Source organism: Gallinula chloropus (assembly GCF_964237585.1).
Source record: "Gallinula chloropus genome assembly, chromosome: 15".
Lineage (NCBI taxonomy): Eukaryota > Metazoa > Chordata > Aves > Gruiformes > Rallidae > Gallinula > Gallinula chloropus.
In genome coordinates this window covers 9,814,753-9,836,644 of record NC_140100.1, presented here as the reverse complement: position 1 = coordinate 9,836,644, position 21,892 = coordinate 9,814,753, and the positions used below count along the sequence as shown (strand labels likewise).

Sequence of the window (21,892 nt, the reverse complement as noted above, 5' to 3'; positions counted from 1 at the left end):
CCATTGGAGTATGAATCATCTTTACTGGACTTTCCATTTCGTTGCCAGGTGGAGCTGAGCTGCCCGAAAGAGATGGCCTGGAAAGTGAACATGTACCGGGGGTACTTGGCCATCTGCCACCCGGAGGAGCAGCAGCTGAACTTCATCGAGCGGCTGGTGGAGATGGCGAGCAGCCTGGCTATCCGGGAGTGGCGGCGGCTGCCGCACGTGGTCTCGCACGTTCATACTCCCCTTCTCCAGGTAGGAACGAAAGGGGGTTTTATTGCTGCTTATTTTACTGTAGCAGGTTTCAGAACTTTCAGTAACTGTGAGCATAAAATGTTTTACTGCAGAGTACTTATCTTCTTCCCCATAAACTTTTTTTAAAAGTTGCATTTTGATTTGGATTCCTTTTAAAGTTGTGATAGGTTCCCTGAATCCATTCTGTCTGCACAACACAGGTAACTATTTAAAAACTGATCAGGTGGCTCACCTCTTCTTGTGGGCTAATGCATAGTGCCACACAGTGCTTGGAGACCTTAGTGAGTTTTGAAGTGAGGCCCATTGGGTAGGTATATTATTGTAGAAATGTTAAAATAACCTCCTAAATGTGATATGTCATCAACTGGAAGGTACTCATATATATATTTACTTAATTTTATTTTAAAATTTCATTTATTTATTTTTAAAAATCAGTTCGCTCACTAAGGAAAACATGTATTTAGAAGGGTTTCTTTGAGGAGTACTGATCTCAACAGACTGAGCACGTTTTGAACATCCCTGTGGCTTAAGCATTAAGGTCAAAGAGCCAAAACGTATAAAAGTGTGTAGTTAGCAAAGGGCTTTTCAGATGAGCACTGCAACCTTTAGGAAAAATACTGTAGGTATTGGCCAACGTGAGCCTTAGCTTTGCTGTGTCATTTCTACTTCATATTGCTAAACGTTCTGATTTGCATCAAGGGAAGGAAGTAGGAAGGAATCTGGTCTTAAGAGATAGTTCTCCCTGGACAAGGAGTTAATTTTGTACAGGTTCTGCTGCAAAGGAGGGTGGGTTTTACCAGACAAACTGATGTGGGTATCTCAGCTTCAGGCGTTGATCTGCAGCTTTACTGGTTGTCCAGCTTGCTCATTTGGCAGATTCTGTTCCACACAGCATTAAAACCCTTTAGTAATATTTTAAAAAGAGTAAGTAGCTTAATTCTATGTCATGGTCTTTATAACGGGGGGAAGTTTGTAACTTGGATTTCACTCAGTCCTGTAAAATTACTGCAGTATGTTGCACATGACTTACCAGCACTGGTGTTCAGAAACTCTTGTGTCCACGCTTGAGTCCATGACTTCTAAAGGATCAGTCGCTTTCTGCTTGGATAGCCCGGGGCATACACAGAGGGTGGGCAAAGCTGGCATTTTTTGTGCCATTTCTCTCCTTAGTTGCTTTTTTCCTTAACTCCAATTCTGGAAGGTAGAGCTCATTGTCTGCTGCTGCATCATAAAAGCATTTTGTTCTCAGAAGGGGGCATGCTATTTTCTGTCTCTGCAAAGGAGTGTGCTCAGATAAAGAAACTACAAGATGACTTTTTTACCATCCTTGCTAAACAGGTTCTTGTTGCTTACTTAAGCATGCCATATTTTACCTCTCAAATCATTAAATATTACAAGGCAAAGAATATTCTATTTTCCAGCACTTACTGAAATGTAAACTGGTTTCCAGATGCTGTACTCTGAGTGCATCTTTATTTTTGGTGTGAGAAATCTTTTATTTCATTCACATGACATTGACAATTCAATTTCAAGATGTGAATGTTTAAATCCTGGGCTTTTAATCCTTGTCTTTGGCATAGGTGTGTCTTGCAAATGCTCCACCTAGAAAATTAGGGAAAAGTTTTTGTTTCTTGCCCTTTCAAAGAAGGACTTGTGAGAATTGAGACCGTTTTTCTTCAGACCTCCAGAAATATTTTTGGGAAGCAGCTGCCACAACTCTGATAACATAGAATATTCAATTTAATTATCATGTGAGATGGAATAACATGTATTACGTGGTGAAAAAGGCATTGCAACTTTATGCATATATTACTGTAACAAATATGGAATCCTGTTTCCTTTTGAGAAGTATGAAACGTCAACAGCCTTTTGTTTCTCTTGGATTTAATTATGTGAATAATTCATTTTGCAACGCTAGGAGAAGGATTTTTGAGAGTAGATGTTATTGCCAAGTATAATCAAATGGAGGTAGGTGCCTAAACTCATCTTTAAATATGAGATTTGGTTTTGAGATGCTTCCAGAAGCTTCTTGAAGATGAACCTTGTGTTCAGGTGGTAAAGGGTCTGGAGCACAAGTCCTATGAGGAATGGCTGAAGGAGCTGGGGCTTTTTAGTCTTAAGGTCTCCCCTCAACCTCCTTTTCTTATTCCTCTCTAAAACTACCTGCAAGGAGGGTGTAGAGAGGTGGGGGGTTGGTCTCTTGTCTTGGGTAACAAGCAACAGGACAGAGGAAATGGTTTCATATTGCACCAGGGGAGATTTAAGTTGTATGTCAGGGATATTTTATGTACTGAAAGGATTGTCAAGTATTGGCACAGGCTGCCCAGGTGGTGGTGGAGTCACCATCCCTGGAGGGGTTTAAAAGGTGGGTGGATGTTGTGCTTGAGGATGTGGTCTAGAGGTGGGCTGGGCAGGGTCAGGCTGTGGTTGGACTCAGTTTTCTTAAAGGTGTTTTCCAAACTAGGTGATTCTGTGATTCTAATACAAGTTGATCTATCAGATAAAGGGAATGAATATGGAAGTTTTGTCCATTGTGAGGAAGTTGTCCAGTAAATAGGCACAGCGCTCCCCTTGTCTGAGCTGATACGATACCACTAGAAGGCTCCTTGGCGAAATGAATTCCTTCCTGCCCAGCTCTCCCTGGTATTCTGAGTTTCTCCTCCCCTAAGAATGGCAGTATCTGCAGCATGAAAGGATTAGTTTTGCTAAATAAAGTATTTAAATGTTTTCAGATATCAATTAAAACAAGCTTTTAAAATAATCTAATATGTATATATCCCTCATGAAGAAATGATAAATTAGTCACTGACTGACAGAGGTACAAATGCAGCCATGAATTTGCACTGCAGTAATTACTTTTTTTTTTTAATATCAGATAGTATGTGATTAAATACCTGTGAGAAAATTAAATTTACGTGATGAATGGGTGTAGGATGAAGGTTAAGCTACTGTGAGAGCTGATACTGAGATGATTGTAGGAAAATATTACTTTGTTTAATTTATTTTGTTTCAAGAGATTTCACTCTACATTTGGACTGCCTTTTTTTTTTTTTTTAATTGTTATCTTATTTGGTTGATTAACAATGAATACAACTGTTATCTGCCAAGTAGTAGCTTAGAGAATACTACATTGGTTTTATTGTACTACAGGTAATTAAATTCCATTAAAGTTTGTGGGCCTTTTCTTTGGGTTGTTGAAGTTTTAAGGAAATGTCTGGTGCCTTTAGGAAATTTGAGGCTGCTGCTGTTGTCTGTTTGTTCCTTTCATTTATCTGGGGGTAGATATCAGTGGAAAACCATTCCTCACTTAAGTGAACTCTCCAGAGCAAAGGGCTTTGCAGTGTATGTTGAAGTAAAACCTTCAGGAGCACACAGTATAGTCAGGTTTCTATTGAGAAGCCAGATCATTACCAGGGAGTTTCTACTGGTAAGTCTGTTAAAGTCATGGGGAAGTTCTCTGAGGTGATTCAGTGGATGGATTCAGCATTTCAATCAGTGACTGACAATTGAATCAATCTCATGGGTACTTTTTTGCTTTTTTGTTAATGAATAGATTTTGTTAAATGTGGTGTGGAATTTCATCAACTGGAAGGTACTCCTATATGTATATTTACTTAATTTTATTTTTTGAAGTTATTTATTTGTAAAAATTAGTTAGTTCAGTATGGAAAAAATGTATTTAGAAGGGTTTCTTTGAGGAGTACTGATCTCAAGAGACTAAGCACATTTTGAACATCCCTGTGGCTTAAGCATTAAGGACAAAGAGCCAAAGCCTGTAAAAGTGTGTAGTTAGCAAAGCACTTTTCAGATGAGCACTGTGACCCTTAGGAACAGTGCTGTAGGTATTGGCCAACGTGAGCATTACCTTTCCTCTGTCATTTCTACTTCATGTTGCTAAATGTTCTGATTTGCAACAGGGGAAGGAAGTAGGAAGGAATCTGGTCTTAAGAGAGAGTTCTCCCTGGACAAGGAGTTAATTGTGTACAGGTTCTGCTGCAAAGGAGAGTGGGTTTTTTCTAGCAGTGAAATCAGCCAGCTTATTGTACTGTATGATATCGATATTGTTTTTTGTTTTCTAGGCAGCACAGCAAATAATTGAACTTCAAGAAGCAGCCCAAATAAATGCAGGATTGCAACCAACTAATCTGGGGAGGAACAACAGCTTACATGATATGAAGACTGTCGTAAAGACGTGGAGGAACAGGTTACCTATTGTGTCAGATGATTTATCCCACTGGAGCAGCATTTTCATGTGGAGACAACATCATTACCAGGGTAAAACTGCCTGGTCCAGCATGCATTCATCATGTAATTTTCCAGACAATGCATAGTTTGAAATAAGTTTTTTTTGTATGTTTTTTTGTATTTAAGCCTATAGGAACATTGTTGATTTTGACAAGTGTTTGGTTTTATTCAATTTCCATTTAAATGCTTCATTATCTTAAATCACCATTTTTATATTTATTGCTGTGTAAGATGCATTTCTAATGCCAAATATTTCATGTTTTATTTCTAGCCATTGTAACTGCATATGAAAACAGTACTCAACATGATCCTAGTTCCAATAATGCCATGTTGGGAGTTCATGCCTCTGCCTCAGCAATTATCCAGTATGGAAAGATCGCTCGAAAACAGGGGCTGGTCAACGTGGCTCTGGACATCCTGAGTCGCATCCACACAATCCCAACCGTGCCCATCGTGGATTGCTTCCAGAAGATCCGCCAGCAAGTGAAATGTTACCTTCAGCTGGCCGGGGTCATGGGCAAAAATGAGTGTATGCAGGTATGGCAGCTTTAGCTCTGAAATGGTTGGAACTTGGAGTGTCCCAAGGGCCATCAGATACGTTGATTTAAATCAACTACCTGTATATAGAACAGGGTCTGAATTTTGTTTGGCCATGTCATACTATGCGTAGAGCCTTGTGTGAAGTTCCGCTCCTAGTCAAAAGTGTAGCTGTCCTCTCTGAATACTGTGAATATATTGAAAATTAGCCAGGTACAAAGTGAAGTGGAAATAAGTTGGGTTTTTTTGAGATCTTACAAGATAGATAAATGGAAGGGACTTTGATAATTATGTTAATTGCAATAGAAAGAAATAATACTAGTGCAATACTAACTGAAGGTCAAGTCAGTTGGGAGTGTCTTATTCGGGAGTGAGGGTCGCTGGCATGCTGACCTAAAATCATGTGTTGAAAAATGTGGTTGTAGGCAAAACCCTCTGACAGCATTGTACAGGCAGCTAACTGGGACCTTGTAATAATAAGGTGATTCAATATAAATAATAAACACAAACCCCAGGGTTGTAAATGTAACCCATCACCTGGTGAACATTGCCTATAGTATCTGATAGCTTTGCATAAGCCAGTGGAAGCTTAAAATTATTCTCCGTTCAGATTTTTTAAAATGAAAGTTAAATACCAGAAACTCAGGCTGTTTAAATTCCAAGAGAATATTTTGGCTGTGTTTTTATGGTGCTTTCATTTTAATAAAACCTCCCATTTTAGAATGCTTTTCTCACCAAGGCTTGTTTAACAGGGTCTTGAAGTTATTGAATCAACCAATCTGAAGTACTTCACCAAGGAGATGACTGCTGAGTTTTATGCACTGAAGGGAATGTTCTTGGCACAGATTAACAAGTAAGTACGTTGGATGGAAGAGGCACTAGCACACTTCTGAGAAAAATGAAGCTGAAATATTTCAGCACAGTATTTGAGCAAGAAAGTTGTTCCATATGTTTATAGCAGCCTAAAATTTGTCACAACTGTGTAAGAAAGTAAATGTGAGAGCTCCTTCATGGTTTGAAGTTAAATGGTTGGTCATATTTCCAAGTGTTGTAGGAAAGAACTAGTTAAAGGAAAGTTGCACCATTTATTTTAAAAAGTAATCTCAAGGGGTGAGATTTCAAGGGGTGAGATTGGAAGAGGTGGGGAGAATAGGTTTGTCCTAAGTTTTGCACCTTAAGATACCTTATCCCCTCCTCCCCGGTTCTGTAAGTGCTTACTTAGATGAACTGGTGTCTGACTGATGTCTTGCTGTAGTTTACTAAAGGAGGCTTCTTACATATAAAAACATGAGGGAAAAAATAAAGTTTACAGCTACTTAAACAGAACGAACCTACCTCTGTTTCTCTCACTTCTGTATGTCCCAGTAACAGCTGTAGCCAGTCAAGGCATAAGGAAATGTGTGCTGGAATAGTTCTGAGGGCTGAGCTGAATCTCTGTGGAAATGCAACACTTGTTTCTGATAATTTAACTGAAAAGACTGATGCAGTGTGTGTTGGAGACATCCTGTGTTGCAGCAATTAAACACTGAGGTGCAAGCCTTGCATTCACACAGATACTTCTGTAGTATTTCTGCTTTGTGCTGACAGGCATTTTACTATTTTGAGGAAGATCTCTTTAATTTGGTTAAAAACAAATCTTAGGAGTCAAATTCTGTGTGGTGATGCCAAAAACCCCCTTCAGATTTGACCAGCTCTCTGTATGGGTGGTATTTAATGGCAGCATCGCTGCGTGTTGTGGATCGGTGGAGTAATTCCTTTACCACTCTGGGGTGGACACCTACGGAATGAAATCCATCAGGCTTTAAGCTGTATGCTGCAACTTCACATAGCAATTTAAGTCAGGAAATGATGAATATCGTCTTCTGTGGATGCAAGAGAGAATTTTAAATAGGCAGAATGTAATTACTGTGATGGAAAGTGCAATGGACTTTTTTATGTCCATAAGTGAAGTTAGTTTCAGTTGAGGTGCGAAGAGAAGGAAGAGTACCTCCCCTCATCTTTATTTATTTAATTAGTTCATGCAGGTAAAGGTAAACAGTCTGGATTTCAGGATGGAATAGATAAACATGATTTTAAAAACATGATTCTGATGTACTTATAGTTTCTTAATCTCACCAAAAAGCATACAGGTATTTTTTTAGCACTGCATTGGAGGTCAGGGGTGTAGAAAGGTCACAGGAACGGCAGTGTTGAACTCTGGGTGGTTACTGCTTACCCCTGTGTCAACTAAACTGGAAGTTAAAGGTCACCTATGCTCTTGCACCTCCCTGAGTTGCCCATTTGCTGAGCAAGGTGATACAAACTGGTTTAAAACAGTCATCTCCGGTGTCAGGAATGATGGATTGTAGAGAAGGAGAAAAGAAAACCGACTGAGAAGTCTCCTGTATATAGAGGGGAAGTAGCAAAGCAGAGTCATCTATCAGGCTGCTGCTGGGGTAGCTCACTTCAGAACCTCGATGCAGGGTGCAGAAAGCCTCTGGAAGCAAGTAACATACTCCTTTAACATAGGAACTCATAAATACTTTGACAGACAATTTTTTTTTCTCTTTACAGCTTTGCCTCTATAGCTGACTGTTTTCTCACTATAATCCTCCAAATAACTGTATTTTTATATAAAAAAATTCAATTAAAAAAATTAGTCAAACAAGCATTATGTTACCATTGTACAGTTTATTTTGAAGCTTTTCTATAAGGGGGAGGTGAAGTGCTTTCTATTAGTAAAGAGTCCTGGAATGCTTTAAAAGTTTCTTCATTTCAGTAACACTTGTGGGAGTGTTCTCATCCTTTGTTTATAAGCCTGAAAAATTATAGACTCAGGGGGCTCTGTGTGTGTGTGTGTTTATTTCGGGGTGAATTATGCCAGATCTTGAACTAGGAACACATGAGGAAACCTAGAGAAGAAGCAACTTCTGTTACCAAGAGCTGTGTGATCAACCTTCATGTTCCTTCTCTTTTCCTGTTGAGAAGTAAACTGTTTAAGGCTGTAGGATGAGGAACTGACCTGCCAGGTAACGTTGATTGTAAATTTTTTCATGACACTAGTGGGGGAACAGGTAAGGCAGATGTAGTCCTCCAAAGGATAGCTAGTGTAACATCTTCCCAGTGTTGCTTTTTCTTACTGCTCCTTTTGCTCAGTGGAGAAGCACTTTTTAATGCAGTTTGCTTCTGCTTTTCTTGTGTTTCAACCTCTTTGTTTCCCACTATCGTGCTCCACTGCTCGTTTGCTGGGCACTGAAAGGTTTTGAGGTTTTTTTTCTGGGAGTCTCCAGGGATCTTAGATGTTGACATACCTGTTTCCATTTCAAAGCAGTTGCATTCCCAGGTGCTGAACTTTGAGCAAAGCTAAGACAAAACAGGTGTAAGAACTCACTAAAGAGCCTCATGAAAAGAATAGCATCAAGAATTCAGAAAGGAGCTGAATATCTAAGCAACTCTTAGATAATTTAACAACCTTTTTGTAGTATAAAACCAATATTCTTACTTGTCACAATGCAGGTCTGAAGAAGCAAATAAAGCTTTTTCTGCAGCTGTGCAAATGCATGATGTGCTGGTGAAAGCATGGGCCATGTGGGGTGATTACCTGGAAAATATCTTTGTGAAGGAGCGGCAGCTTCACCTGGGTGTCTCTGCTATTACTTGCTACCTGCACGCCTGTCGCCATCAGAATGAGAGCAAGTCAAGAAAATACTTAGCAAAGGTAAGGTGGGGATGTTTAAAACAGAACTGGATCTGCACCCCTTCAGAAAAGGCTGGGGATAATGTTCAGTGCCCAGATTTGCGGGGTTAGGGAAATACCTGATGGAAAGCTTTAATTCTGGCACAGATCTGCATCTGGGTACTGTTGGGTCACTGCTGTAGCTTGTGTGCTTGAAGTAAACTAATTTCATGCCTGCTATGGATAACACATCTGAACTTTTACCTCAATGTGGCATTTTATTCTAAATAAGCACTTTCTGTAAATTTTGACTCTTAACAGTATTTCAGCCAAAGCTCTGTGTATTAAGTGTTTCTCAGTTGGGAGATGTTTAATCTCTCTCATGAAGAGAATTTAAAGAGCGATAGCAGGCTGTGGAGGGCAATCTATTTCAAACATGAAACAAACACAGAAACTACTTCTTTTTTTAAATGAAGAGTGGCCTCCATAGCACCCTGTGTATTACTCTCCCTATCTGGTTGCATATCTGTTAGTGATTTTTATTCAGTGCTTAATGTATTTGCATTTAAATTAAACCGTATAAAATGTATTATTAAGGGTGGACTGTTAAAATAATTACAAACACCCAAAGAAATACTCAAGTTCTTGCATGAAAGTTAATTTATCTGAATAGCACACTCCAGGTTCTGTAAACATGCTGTGTTTTCCACACCACACCTCCCCTAACCAAAAACTCAAGGAATTTGTGAAATGCAGTCGTGTTCATAGTTAGGGTTTTTTAATCATGTTTCATAGTGAGCAGTATGCTTATGTTTGGTTTTTGCATCCTTAGAAGTAATATTTAAAGGGGTAAAAATTACATTGACCAGGCAGAATGAGTGCATGATTGTGTCGGTGGCAACTTTAACAGTTGCAAGGAGTCCACTGTCATATTAATAACATATCTGTGGGGTTTTGTGCATTGTGACTTACGTGTCTTGAATTACAGGCCCTGAGATGTCTTCTTGAAATTCTCTTCTAGGTTCTGTGGCTCCTGAGTTTCGATGATGATAAGAACACGTTGGCAGATGCAGTGGACAAGTACTGTATCGGTGTCCCACCCATCCAGTGGCTGGCCTGGATTCCGCAGCTGTTGACGTGCCTGGTTGGCTCAGAGGGAAAACTCCTCCTGAACCTCATTAGTCAGGTAATGAAGATAATTGTGGATTCTTTATGATCTGTAACCTTTGTTTTCAAGATGAGGTACAAACATTTTTCAAAATGCCAAATCTTTAAAATACAGTTGGGTTGCAACTGTTGATGATCTAAACCCTGCTTTAAGCAGAATATTTCAAATTTCCAAGTGAGTATTATTTAATGAGATGAAATCCAGTGAAATCATATGCCATATGTGCATGAGGCATTAGAGCTTTCCCTCTGGAACTCTATTTATCACTTTTTTATGAACATTATAAGACACATTTAGAAACACATAGTGAAATGCTTGTACTGTAGGAGTGGGGATGAAGAATTGCTAGCTTTAGTGACTGAAGGGCAAGCTGTTTCATTAGTGCTTTGTTTTTTATTAGATGTGATTTTAAAAGGCAAGGATTGCTCTGTCTCCATCAGAAATCTTTACTGGAGCTTTGTAAATTTTCACTTACAGTTTAGCATGACAAAGGATTAGACATACAAGGATAAGGTTTAGGAGTTAGATGAGGAAACTTCCTGGATTTGTACCTCTGAACTGACAGACAGGAGCTTTGATTAGTCTTGCTTTGGGACTTGAAGATTCTGGTGCCTATCTCTGTCTGCTCTGAAGCAGACAGAATCTAAGAAAAGACCATATAGCTGTGTGTCAGTATAAAGTGATTTCGTTCAGTTAATGTGGGTTTAGATGGTGTTTTATTATGGCTGAGTGCAAGTGGGGTTCAGCATCGTGTTTTCAGAGATGTTAAGAGCTCATGGTCTAACCGGCTCCCCTGGAAGCATTCTGATGTTTGCTTGTTCAGGTTAATGTAAAACAATTGGGAAGCCCAGTAACACACTGGTGATGATAGGAAGCTCTGGCCTTAGCCTGTACCCAGCTCACTTCTGTCTGCTGTTTCCTCAGAGGTGGCAGAGCACAGCTGTTGTGCTGAATTCCCTCGGTATTCTGCTTTCCTTCCCTCCACTCTTGATTTTTGAGATACAGACTTGATGATTCATGTGTGTCCCTCCTGGCTCGAGATACTTTCTGATACCCAGCTCCTTTTATCCCTCACACTTGATCTTTCAAAGCTCTGAACATGTGTATTTTTGCAGAGAGAGGGTATGTCCATGTGTGTTAGCACGTGCACTGATACTTGTGTACATAAATCTCAGTGAGGCTGTGTGTGCCTGTGCCTGTGTCCTGCCTTCTCTGACCACCACGTGCCCAAACAGCTTAAAAAAGCGAAGTAGGGAAGGCAAAATTCCTGATGTGTGTGGCTTGGCATTGTCCTGCAGCACCAGTGTGCTCAGCTGTCTGGCAGCGGGCAGAAAAACCTCACTTCTTTGAGCTGTAGACATTTTTTTTGTTTGTTGAGATCTGTTTAGTTTTTAGAAGTGAGTGCTGACTCAAGCCCTGCTGTAGTTGGAGCTTGGGCTTGTAAATGTTGCAGATACTTGTGTTTAAACTTCAGGTCTGTAGAAGGAATATAAATAAGAAAGACCAACTTTTCTGTGTTCCTGATTTAAACTCAAGTTTGCAGAGGTACTAGAACCTAAACCTTACAATTCTTTACAATAATATATACTCTTGAATTGCAGCATGAAGTGTGTGTGTGTCGGGGTAGTGATCTGTCAGAAACACCATACTATTGAACATGAAATACCATTGCAAAATTTCTGCCACTTACCATACCCATTAGGATGGAGAAAGAATCCATGATTTAGTAAAATTGTGTCTGGAAAAGTCTAATCATGTCTTAAGATGGGCTCTAATGTGAGTAGTACTGCGACCCGTTGTGTCTTTCCTGTAGCAGATACTGGGACTGACAGACTGTGGAGGGGATGCTGAATGGCTGCATCGCTTCAGCCCTTTTCTTTTTTTTAACAGAAGCCATAAAATCTCTTTCTTTTTTTTTTAATTAATTTTTGGGTGAAGTTGGTATCCTCTTACATTAAGTGCCACAATTAGGTGGAGTAAAGTTACTCTCTAATGGGCCTTCATATCGAGTATCACGGGGCTCGCTGGGAGTTGCGGTCTCATTTAGAGACTAGCTGCTGTCATTATGTCTGTTTTTCTCCCATTATGCACAGGAGTAGGAGCTGTGAGCTGGCCCAGCTGGTACTCAGGCATTGTGCTGCTTTCAGGTTTATTAGGCAATGTGAACTGGAAGCCCTAATTAGGTAATGCCCTAACACTGTGCATAGGGAGTTGCCTTTCATCCTTTTTTGGGTTTCTGTTCCTGAAAACTACTAGTTTTCCATAAGCTGTTATTTAAAACAAGGAGCTGATGCTTTTTGAATTGCACTCATATACAAAGAGGATCCATACGTGTTGATTTGACCCACAGTCACTTTTCCTTAACTGGGAAATATGCATTTCTCCAAACAGGTGGGAAGAGTCTATCCCCAAGCTGTCTACTTCCCTATCAGGACCCTCTATTTGACCTTGAAGATAGAACAACGAGAGCGCTACAAAAGTGGTGAGCTTGATAATGATCAAATTGTCTGGGCTTTTTCTAACTTACGTATAATTTTGAGTTTTGGCTGGTTTTACTGGGAAGATGGAGTCTCTAGAAAACACATTCCAGGTTATCAAGGCTAGGTAAAAAAAAATACTTGATACTTGCCTCCATTTGTTTCTGTGAAGTTAAATCTATGGATGGCTTGCTGTCTTGAATAAAATACCCATCAAGAAGAGTTTCATCTTCTTTAATGTGACCTTAATTTTAAGAATCACACCTTCTTTATCTGTAAAAATTGGTGAAGAGGTAGAAAATTCTTGGATTACAAATACAAAAGAGCATCATAGTTTTCTAAGAGGTTTCACTTTAGAAGCATGAACCATGCAAACATTCAACTTGTTTTCAAATGAGTCAAACTTTCAAGAATAATTTAAGAGATCAAGTCATGTAACTCCAGCAAGGTAAACTGCTCTGAGTAAGCTGTACTTTAACATCTCCATAATATCTGGTGAGTTTTCAAGTGAAACGAGGAAGTTTACGCAAAATAAAACGAAGTTTGGCTTTGCAGAAATGTTTGGGAGGTGGGGAGAACATTGAACGACTTGCACACCACCTTTTTTCCAAGAACAGATACTCTTCAGAGTTGTTAATGTCAAATGATTCTACAGAATGTTACTGTTCTTTCGTCCCTTGTAATCTCACGGAAACCCCAGGAGAGCTGCTTGAAGAACACTCCCTTCTGTTCTGTATTCTTCGCTGCAAGTTTGTTTATTTAATTGCCCTTTTCACTTGGGAGTCAGTTCACTAAATTTCTGCATAAGGTTTTGAAGGGTATGAGTTAAATGCCCATATACCCCAATATTTCAATACAGTCATACCCAGTGACATTTGGCACGTGCCAGATTCTTGCTGTTGCCACATGCACATTCAGTGATGACCAATTCCTGTCGTGTAGGTGGGTTGTGTGGAGTGGTGGGGTCATCCCAAAGCACAGCTCTGTGCTTAGTCCCTGCCTGGAATAGTTGTAGTGCAAGAGCTGAGTTGTGCTAAAAGATACACTCTGCAGCATCTGTGTGGGGTTGGCACCAGCGTGTTTATTTGTCACTTATGTGCCAAAGATCTCCTGAAAAGTTTTGGGGAACCCCCTCCCCCCAATTTAAATAATTTGATCCTGTGTGAAACAAGATCGGTTACTTTAAGGGCATGGTTTGGTGGTGTAAAAGCTATGGCTGCACCTCCTTTTGTTTTGAAGAGTGTATTGTTCTAACTTTGTGAAGTTTGTACCCCTGAAGAGCAATTGGAGCAGAGTTTTCTCTCTAAAAAACAGTAGTTCTCAAACATTCTCAAATTCAGTAAATAATCCCTGATTAATATGTAAAGCATATTCTTGGCACAATTCATTTCATTTCATGCAGGCACGTATCAAGTGTAATTTAGTTTTGTTGGTTTTGGTTTTGTGTGTGTTTTTATTTTCCAGATTCTGGGCAACAGCAGCCAAGTTCAGTTGGAAATCAGTCCCACTCTGCCTCGGATCCCGGGCCAATCCGAGCCACCGCACCGATGTGGCGATGCAGCAGGATCATGCATATGCAGCGAGAGTTACATCCAACGCTTCTGTCTTCTCTGGAAGGCATCGTGGATCAGATGGTCTGGTTCAGAGAGAACTGGCACGAAGAGGTATTTGGTTTTAGGAACTTTTCCTTAGGTGATATATAGATATGAAAGTGGAAATGCAAAATATGTAGCTATAATTATTTTTAAACATAGCTATTTGTGTTGATTAGTAAGTTGACTTATGGGTAGAACTGGTTGGTCCAATTGGAGATTTCAGGATCTTGGTTATTTCTGGAAGTAACAGAGTGGTTTCCCAAAAATTACTAATTTGATGAGTGGCTCTTGGCTTTAAGCTGTTGCTTGTGTTAACTGAAAATTTGTATTCTTACCCTAAGTCACAGTTACCAGTTTCCTCTTTGATCTGGTGGTCTGTGACAGGTGGTGATTGTTTGCCAAAGTTTGAATTAAACAGAGATGGGATGGACATGCCACTTCGTTTTATTATTTACCTCTCAGAGCATCAGTCCATTCTGTTCTGTCTGCTCAGCACGGTGTTTGTTTGAAGAAGGATTCCTCATCTCACACAATTTTCTAATCTATCACAAAATAGGGAATATAAAAGTTTGCTGCTGTTGAAAGAGCAGGAGTCACTTTGTGATGCTGCATTTCCACTGCCCAGGTGGTTCAGCTGTGTGCTAATAATAATCAGTGCTGTCATTCTCACTGACCCTCTGATGCACTTCAAAAATACAGTTTTAAATAAATATTTCTGAGGGAATAACTATAAAATGTAGTGTCAAAGCAGAAAGCCTCATCTTCCTGACTGTTTGTCGTCTTGGTTTTTCATTTCTTAGGTCCTTAGACAGCTGCAGCAGGGCTTGGCGAAGTGCTATTCCGTTGCCTTTGAGAAAAGTGGAGCCGTTTCAGATGCCAAAATCACTCCTCACACGCTAAATTTTGTCAAGAAGTTAGTCAGCACTTTTGGAGTAGGTCTTGAGAATGTCTCTAATGTGTCCACCATGTTCTCCAGTGCAGCTTCAGAGTCACTAGCAAGGAGAGCACAGGCAACAGCTCAAGACCCTGTGTTCCAGAAGTTAAAAGGGCAATTTACAACAGGTAAATGTTTGAAATGCTTTGGGTTTTGGTTTTTTAAAAATATTACTTTTAATCTCCTGAGAAACTTCCTCACCAAAGTTCAGCTGTGAAGGTGTACTGTTTTTTTAGTTCTTCCACTATTTTTCCTGAGAGAAAATGCAGAAAACCTTTTTGTCATTCAACAAACCTGACACAGTTCTTCTGTTCCAGTCTTCTGTGGAGTCATAAAGATAATTCAAGTGAAAACTGACCTCAGTAATGAGTTTGTTGTATTTTCATTACCTAAACTCTTGGGCAGATCACATTTGTGTTTAAAGATAAATTAGATTACTTCACTACAAGATTTTTGCCACTCCCATTCTGCCTGGTCCAGATGAGGGAGAACAGTGGTGTCTGGCTTATGGTAGAATTTAATGAAACGTTCACCCCAAAACTCCAAACTGTCAGTATTGTGTGAAGTCTTTCAAACCAGCCTACTTCTGATGAAGAGGATTACTCGGTGTTTGGATAACTAGAGTATAAAAATCCAATTACAGGAGTTTACATCATTTTTAGATAAATTGAATCGATAACTTTAATCAGATCTCATAAAAAGATATTTAAGTAGCTTTTTTGCTTCACTTGTTTTCTCTTTATCAGAGGAGTTACATGCTTGAGTATCTGATGTTGATTTAAAATTTTAGGAAAAGCTTGTGTATGGTGGCATGGGGGGTTGATATATTTGGTAAAGAGTGGTGTGGCCATGCAGCTTTATATGTCAGAACACGACACTGATTGGCCTCACTGTTGGGGATTGCCAGGATTTTGAGTTTTGCAGATTCCAATCTGAACAACACTGTTTTTTCCTTAAAGGTAACTGTAGGATTAGACAAAAATGAATAGTTAAATGCAGTTGGGATTTTTTCTTTGGGTTGATTTTGTTTTTTAAGCAGAGTTGAATTCAGTAGTTGTTCAAACCCAGAAAGAGCGAATCTTTGTGAAGAGCTGGGTTTTCATCTTCTTCTGAATCTGCTTTTCTCTTTACCCTACTGGGACTCTGCCTTAGATGATTCTGGCATGAGTTAAAGCTCTCACCGTCTTAGCTTTTAAAATGATTTAAAAAGCTACCCGCTTTCCACATCAAGCTGGTTCCTCTGCAGAAGTGAATCTTGCCTTGAGAAGTTCCTCTCATTAGAATTCTAAGTTACACAAAGTTGCCTCAACTTAAAATTACTTGAGGTCAGCACAGATCCTGAGTATTTAGAGGCTGACAAGGAGGCTTGTGGTGGTTTTTCAAGCATTTTATTGATAACGTTGTGAAAATATGTGAACTGATGGGAATCTTGTGACAGTAACTCACTTGTAGATATGACCTGTGTATCTTGGGCACGCTGCGTGTGGCATGATGGCCTTTTTGAGGCACAGCACTTGCATGACAGCAGATAATGAATGTCCTGATCCATATGATTACATTTTTAATGGATGAAGTGTACTAGGGCAGGGTAATGGAAGTAGAACATTTTGTGTGTCTTTGACATAAGCTTTCAGGGGGAAAAATACATTTAATATGAATTTAGACTTGTTTTTCATTTTTAATAATGACTTAGATGTATTTACATTACAAAAGTGGTATAATCACTTTTTTATTGCTTTTACGGTTGTCAGTATACTCAGGTTTTGCTGGTTTTGAGTTATTTTTGGTCTGTTGTACCTCTTTTTCTTTCTTTCCTTTGAGTGGTAGAGACATTTAGGGTTTCAGAGGTGTAAAGGGAAGCTGAATACACCCCCAGGCTCGGGTCTGCAAATGGAAACTAATGTTTCAGTCCATTTCTAGAGAAACAATTAAAGTTTAATTTCAATTTAGTTGCAGGCTTCAGTTAAAGGATGGAGAATATTTTCAGTTTTCATATGCTGTTGTGTATTTTTTGCATGTCTCTGTATAAATGGCATTTGAGGTTGGCCAGTTAATCACAGCATTTATAAACCTATAGAATAATGAACAACAGCATTGGCCCAGACATAAATAACATGGGAAGTCAGAACATGTGAAGTGTTTCTTGGTGAAATTCCATTTAATAATAAGTAATTACATTTTTTTTTTTTTTTTGGATGCAGAGTACATGTTTTATTTTTCAATATGATTAAAGACCAATGTCTGCAGGATTAAAATAATTATTTTGCTTAGTGCTAGATTTGATTTTATTTTCATCTAATAAATCCAGTGTTTTATTTCACAAAGAAAGGGTGGAAAAAGAGAAGAAATTAAACTGATGGTTATACTTAGGCATTTTTGCCATTTAATTCATTATACAGAAAATGAAAATAAGGTTGGGGTTTGGGATAACAGTAGAATATACATAAATAAATGAATAGAATTATGATTACTGGACTAAAGGTGGCAAAGGCTGTTTTAACACCAGAGGATCCATTTGTAAATCGTGCCTCCCATGTCCTTTTGTCACACTGGAACACCTGTGTGTGTTTGTTTTCCTGATTCTCAGCACCAGTTGTGTTTAGATGATGGACAGATAATTACAGTGGTTGCCTTCCTTTTCAAAAGTATCCAAGCTGAGGAACTGCCTTGGAGTAAACTGTTTTCCACAGTTATTTCCAGATTAATGTTGACAGCTATGTTTTTATAGACACTTTCAACTCTGCTTGGTTGCATAATCTCTTCCACCAACATCTGAGTTGCATCTTGATTCCTCTTTGGAGACCTTGGGGACTCTCACACCATTTCTTATGTTCTGAATGCTTTGTCTGCAACCCGTCTGGACTGTTGGAGCTTTGATAGGTCAACTTTTTCCATCCTAACATCATGTGTTTTAAAACCAAATTCTTCTTTGACTTTTTTCTTCCTCTCCTGAAACTTCACATGCACAGTTCTTTGACCATCTGTTCTTTGTTCCTTCTCTCCTTTTCTACTAAACCTTTGACATCAGTGAATGGGCAGATGCTGAGAAATGCTGCCTTTGAGAGCTCTCAGCAGTGAAAGCAGAAAAGCTGCCTCAATCGCTCTTTTGTGGGCAGATGATAGTTCAGAGTTTGGATCAGGCTGCTTTCTGCAGCCATCTTGCCCCTGAAGCTGAATACAAATGAAGAATTCCAAACTGTACCCTTAAGGGCTAAGATAATTTTCTTGAGAGTTTCAGCACCCAGCACAATGACTTCAGTACTGCTGGTGGAAACTCTCTAATCAGAAGGCAGCTTCTTGAAGTCCTACTGTTTCTCTGGAGTGTGGGGATATGGTGGAGGAAGGAGCCCCATTGCTAATTTTCATGATTTTTAAGGGTTGGGGTTTTTTCTCTTTCTTTTCTCAGTAGTGAGCATAACATCACTTCAGTAGCTCGCTCATAACTTCCCTTCAAAGTTTGAGATAACAGGATGTTATCCAGAAAATCCAGATCAAGAGATGGGAGTCAGCATCAGGTCTGACCTTGATCTGGTCTTTGCAGTGTTGGTTTTCTGAAGCTGAGTGATAAACCACAAGCCCTGCTTGCTATTTCTGCCTGCCTGTCCCCGAGATTTTTTTTCATGTTTGTTGGTGCTTTCCAAAAGTTCTTGAGATATGCAAAGCAGAACCTTTGGGAAAGTACAGTGTGTAAAAGCCTGCAGAGCAACTTAGAAAGCAAGACTTTTCTCTCTTGGAGAATGCTTGGATCCTCTTCAGTATTAGATGTATAAAGGATTTGAACTGCTTTGTGAAGCTAAACTTACATTTTGGTCTGAAGTGACATCTCTCAAGATGGGTCTCCTGGCTTTTTAGTTGAAATCACTGGGTCATGAACTTTTAGTATAATCAGGCTGTGTCTGTGGTCAGAAGAATCTCTAAACTCTGACAAATGGACTGTTGCTTGCTCTAAAGGCACTCAGTTCCTTTTAACTTATTAGAATTATTTTCTGCTGGTGTAGCAGAAGGGAGGTTTTACTTATTACATCTTAGTTTGGAGGGGGTTTCTTTGCTTTCTAATGCTGTGTCCATGCTCTTTAGATAAAGGTTTTTGGGTGGACAGGGGGATCGATACTCTTAATTTTGCTAACTCAAGTGAATTCTTTTTTTGTGCTGCTTCATGAGAAGCTATAGCACAGCCCTCATTCAAAAAGTATTACACTTTATCTACTTGTGTTAGGAACCATCAGGAATTTTTAGGTCTGTCTGCTGGAGGAGGATTGTGCCCCTGTCTGTCCTCTCATTGAGAGTGGCAAGAGCAGTTTACAAGGGCAGTGACAGGGCAAATGGCTTTAAACTGAGGGAGGGGACATTTAGTTTAGGTACTAGGAAAAAAATTCTCCTCCCTGAGGGTGGGGAGGCCCTGGCTCAGGGTGCCCAGAGAGGCTGGGGCTGCCCCTGGAGCCCTGGCAGGGTTCAAAGCCGGGTTGTATGGGGCTTTAGGCACCTGGAGCCCTGGCAGGGTTCAAAGCCGGGTTGTATGGGGCTTTAGGCACCTTGGGCTGGTGGGCCTGGCCCTGCCCATGGCAGTGGTGACACTGGGGGGCTCTGAGGTCTTTTCCAACCCAAACCAGTGTGGGATGCTATGAACTTGCCAGTTATGCTGGGCTGGGTGGGTTCAGGTAGCAGTTTTTGAATGAGCATGTTTGATATACATATATCACACAGCAAAATCTTCAGCAGCACTGAGAACAGAGCACTCTTCTCCAGTTGCAGCCTGTGTCCAGTCTGCTGTGGATATCTCCATTAGAGATAAGAAGGTAAACTTCCTGTTCTGTTTAGGAAAAGGTGGTGCAAGTAGTGTAAGCTTTTTAGACCAGTCTGTGTTAGCTTGAGAAGGATGTGTTTTATTAGTAAGTACTGAAAAAGCAGATGTGTTTGAAACAAAAAACCTATATATAGAGATTAGGCAATCTGTAAAGCAGAGAGACTTTGTACACAAATATTGTCTGGACTTGTATTTCCCTTTCTTCCAGCCAAAGTGGTATTTCTTCTCAGATGGGCTCTCTGTGACATGAGCAGAACCACTAATTCTTCTCTGTTTTTCCCATCTGCCTCTGGGAAACAACAACAAACATCCTAAAATCAGCATTTGAACCAACGGGAGAGATTCTCAGGGAGAACTGGATGACTTTTTTTGTAAGAAGTATATATTGATGCACAAATTTACTGCTTTGCTAATACTCATTAGCACAAAACTAGTTGCAGTTTGGGGATACTTTCCTGCACTACAGGGATTCAGGAGATAAAATGATTCAATAATTTTGTCACTTCTATGAAATGATGTACTCCCAGCGCTCACTAGAGGGTAGGCTTGGGATTGTTTCACAGTGATGCTGCAGTAGATACACTGCCCATACCAGTGGAAAAAGAAAAGGCAATATTACAGAGTTATATGAATTTCTAACATCCAGAAATATGAAACTCTATTTTTCATTATAGTCTTTTTTTTCTTATACAGGTGGAAGGGATTTAGTATGTGCTGGATTTCATGCTCAATTTTAGGCTAGTAGACCTAAGACTTTAGCTGAAAGCTTTTAGCATATCAGTGTGGATGTACGGTGCACTACCTTGGGCTGTGTGTTCCCTGATGCTTTATTTAAGTAACAGAATAGCAAAATGAATCTTGGGTTACATTGTTTTATTTGGTAATAGCATCCTGGGTATGTAAAGAAGAGAACTCTGAGAACAAGAACGTATGCACAGAATTGTGTGAACTCTTGTGGTGAAGAGAACTGATGTTCTAAGCTTGTTTGTAGGAGTGAGTTGTGGATAATCAGTTTTGAGTGGGTTTAATTTGGATTGGAAAAACTTTAATAAGCAGCAATTGCTGTGCACATGTAGATATTTCACTGTTAACATACACACAGATAAATTCCTGTAGCGCATTTAAGTGGTCAGATTGATGTCCCCTCTGAGCAGCAGTCATAGTTCGGGATGATTTTTGGGTTTTGTCAAGTTAGGAAAACACTGTGTGTATGTAATGTGCTGAAATGTAGGTTCTGCAATGAGTTGCAAAGTAATTTTTGAGCTGGTGTTAATTTTCTGTTGTATGGAACCATCATGAAGGTTCCCTCTGTTCTGCTCTGGCTCTTAAGTCTCAGAAATACCGAAACATTCTCTGTGCCTCTCTCGCTGTTGCCTTTTCACTTGTAACGTGTTGAACTTAAACCAGCCTCTTTTAGACCCTGTTATACCAATGCTTTTTGAAAGTTCAAGTCTGTTAGTTAACTTTCAGAGATTGGGATGCTGTAACTAACGAGTTTTTGGTCTTAACTCTATTATGTTTTGATTTCTGGTTGTATTCAAATGCTGAACCATGATTTAATTTGTTTATGGGTTTATTAATTTTCCCTCTTATGGGAAATTCAAGCACATTTCTTTGTTCATTTGCTGTGTTCTGACACCGTAGCAAAGAAGTGTTGAGAAGATGTGTATTTGCTGGCCTAGAAAGCAGCTAGTACCACAGTGATTTCTGTTAGAGAATTATCTGCACAGTGCATTGAAGACCATGTACTGACCTTGAGAAGGTTCTTCCTTCACTGAGGCATGGGCCAGAGGAGAGCATTCCACACTCAGCACCGTTATGTTCCAAAGGGAAGGCCAGGCTGTTTATGTGATGTTGTCATTTGTCCTTAGGCTGGGGGATCTGTTCCTCTGCTGGCAGCAGGCAGCTGTTACCTCAGCCTGGAAAGAACACACAGAGAGTTTTCTTGCAGCTCAGAAAAGGAGAATAATAGTAACAGCAATTTTACTACTTGTCCTGATGTTGTGCACAGGTTCTACATTGGAACCTCAGTTGAGGCTGTTTTATCCCTTTTAAAAGTAAAAAGCCTCCACTGATTTAAATAAGTAATTAAATCACTTGTAATGAAGCAGGCAGAAGATTATGGTGCTAGGCTGTAGAATAGGCTTACTTTTCCTCTGACCTGATAGCCGATCAATCGGTATTACTGCTATTTAGTCACTTAAATACAGTGATAGTATTTAAAACTTTCACAGTAT

The 21,892-nt window shown here is 39.7% G+C and overlaps 1 protein-coding gene across 3 annotated transcripts in view; it reads left to right on the top strand.

Moving 5' to 3' along the window:
• The window catches only part of TRRAP (transformation/transcription domain associated protein), a gene marked incomplete at its 5' end in the record, with an annotated part of 86,689 nt that overhangs the window by 54,889 nt on the left and 9,908 nt on the right, over nucleotides 1-21,892 (top strand). The window contains 9 exons of one of the 3 annotated variants that reach the window (XM_084270782.1): nucleotides 49-240; nucleotides 4,320-4,515; nucleotides 4,757-5,022; nucleotides 5,775-5,875; nucleotides 8,518-8,719; nucleotides 9,699-9,863; nucleotides 12,237-12,324; nucleotides 13,814-13,986; nucleotides 14,718-14,979. In XM_084270782.1, coding sequence (XP_084126908.1) covers nucleotides 49-240; nucleotides 4,320-4,515; nucleotides 4,757-5,022; nucleotides 5,775-5,875; nucleotides 8,518-8,719; nucleotides 9,699-9,863; nucleotides 12,237-12,324; nucleotides 13,814-13,986; nucleotides 14,718-14,979 — 1,645 coding nt within the window. Of the gene's footprint in view, nucleotides 1-48; nucleotides 241-4,319; nucleotides 4,549-4,756; nucleotides 5,023-5,774; nucleotides 5,876-8,517; nucleotides 8,720-9,698; nucleotides 9,864-12,236; nucleotides 12,328-13,786; nucleotides 13,987-14,717; nucleotides 14,980-21,892 lie in introns of all 3 variants that reach the window. The other 2 variants (XM_084270781.1, XM_084270780.1) reach the window with 2 other exon arrangements.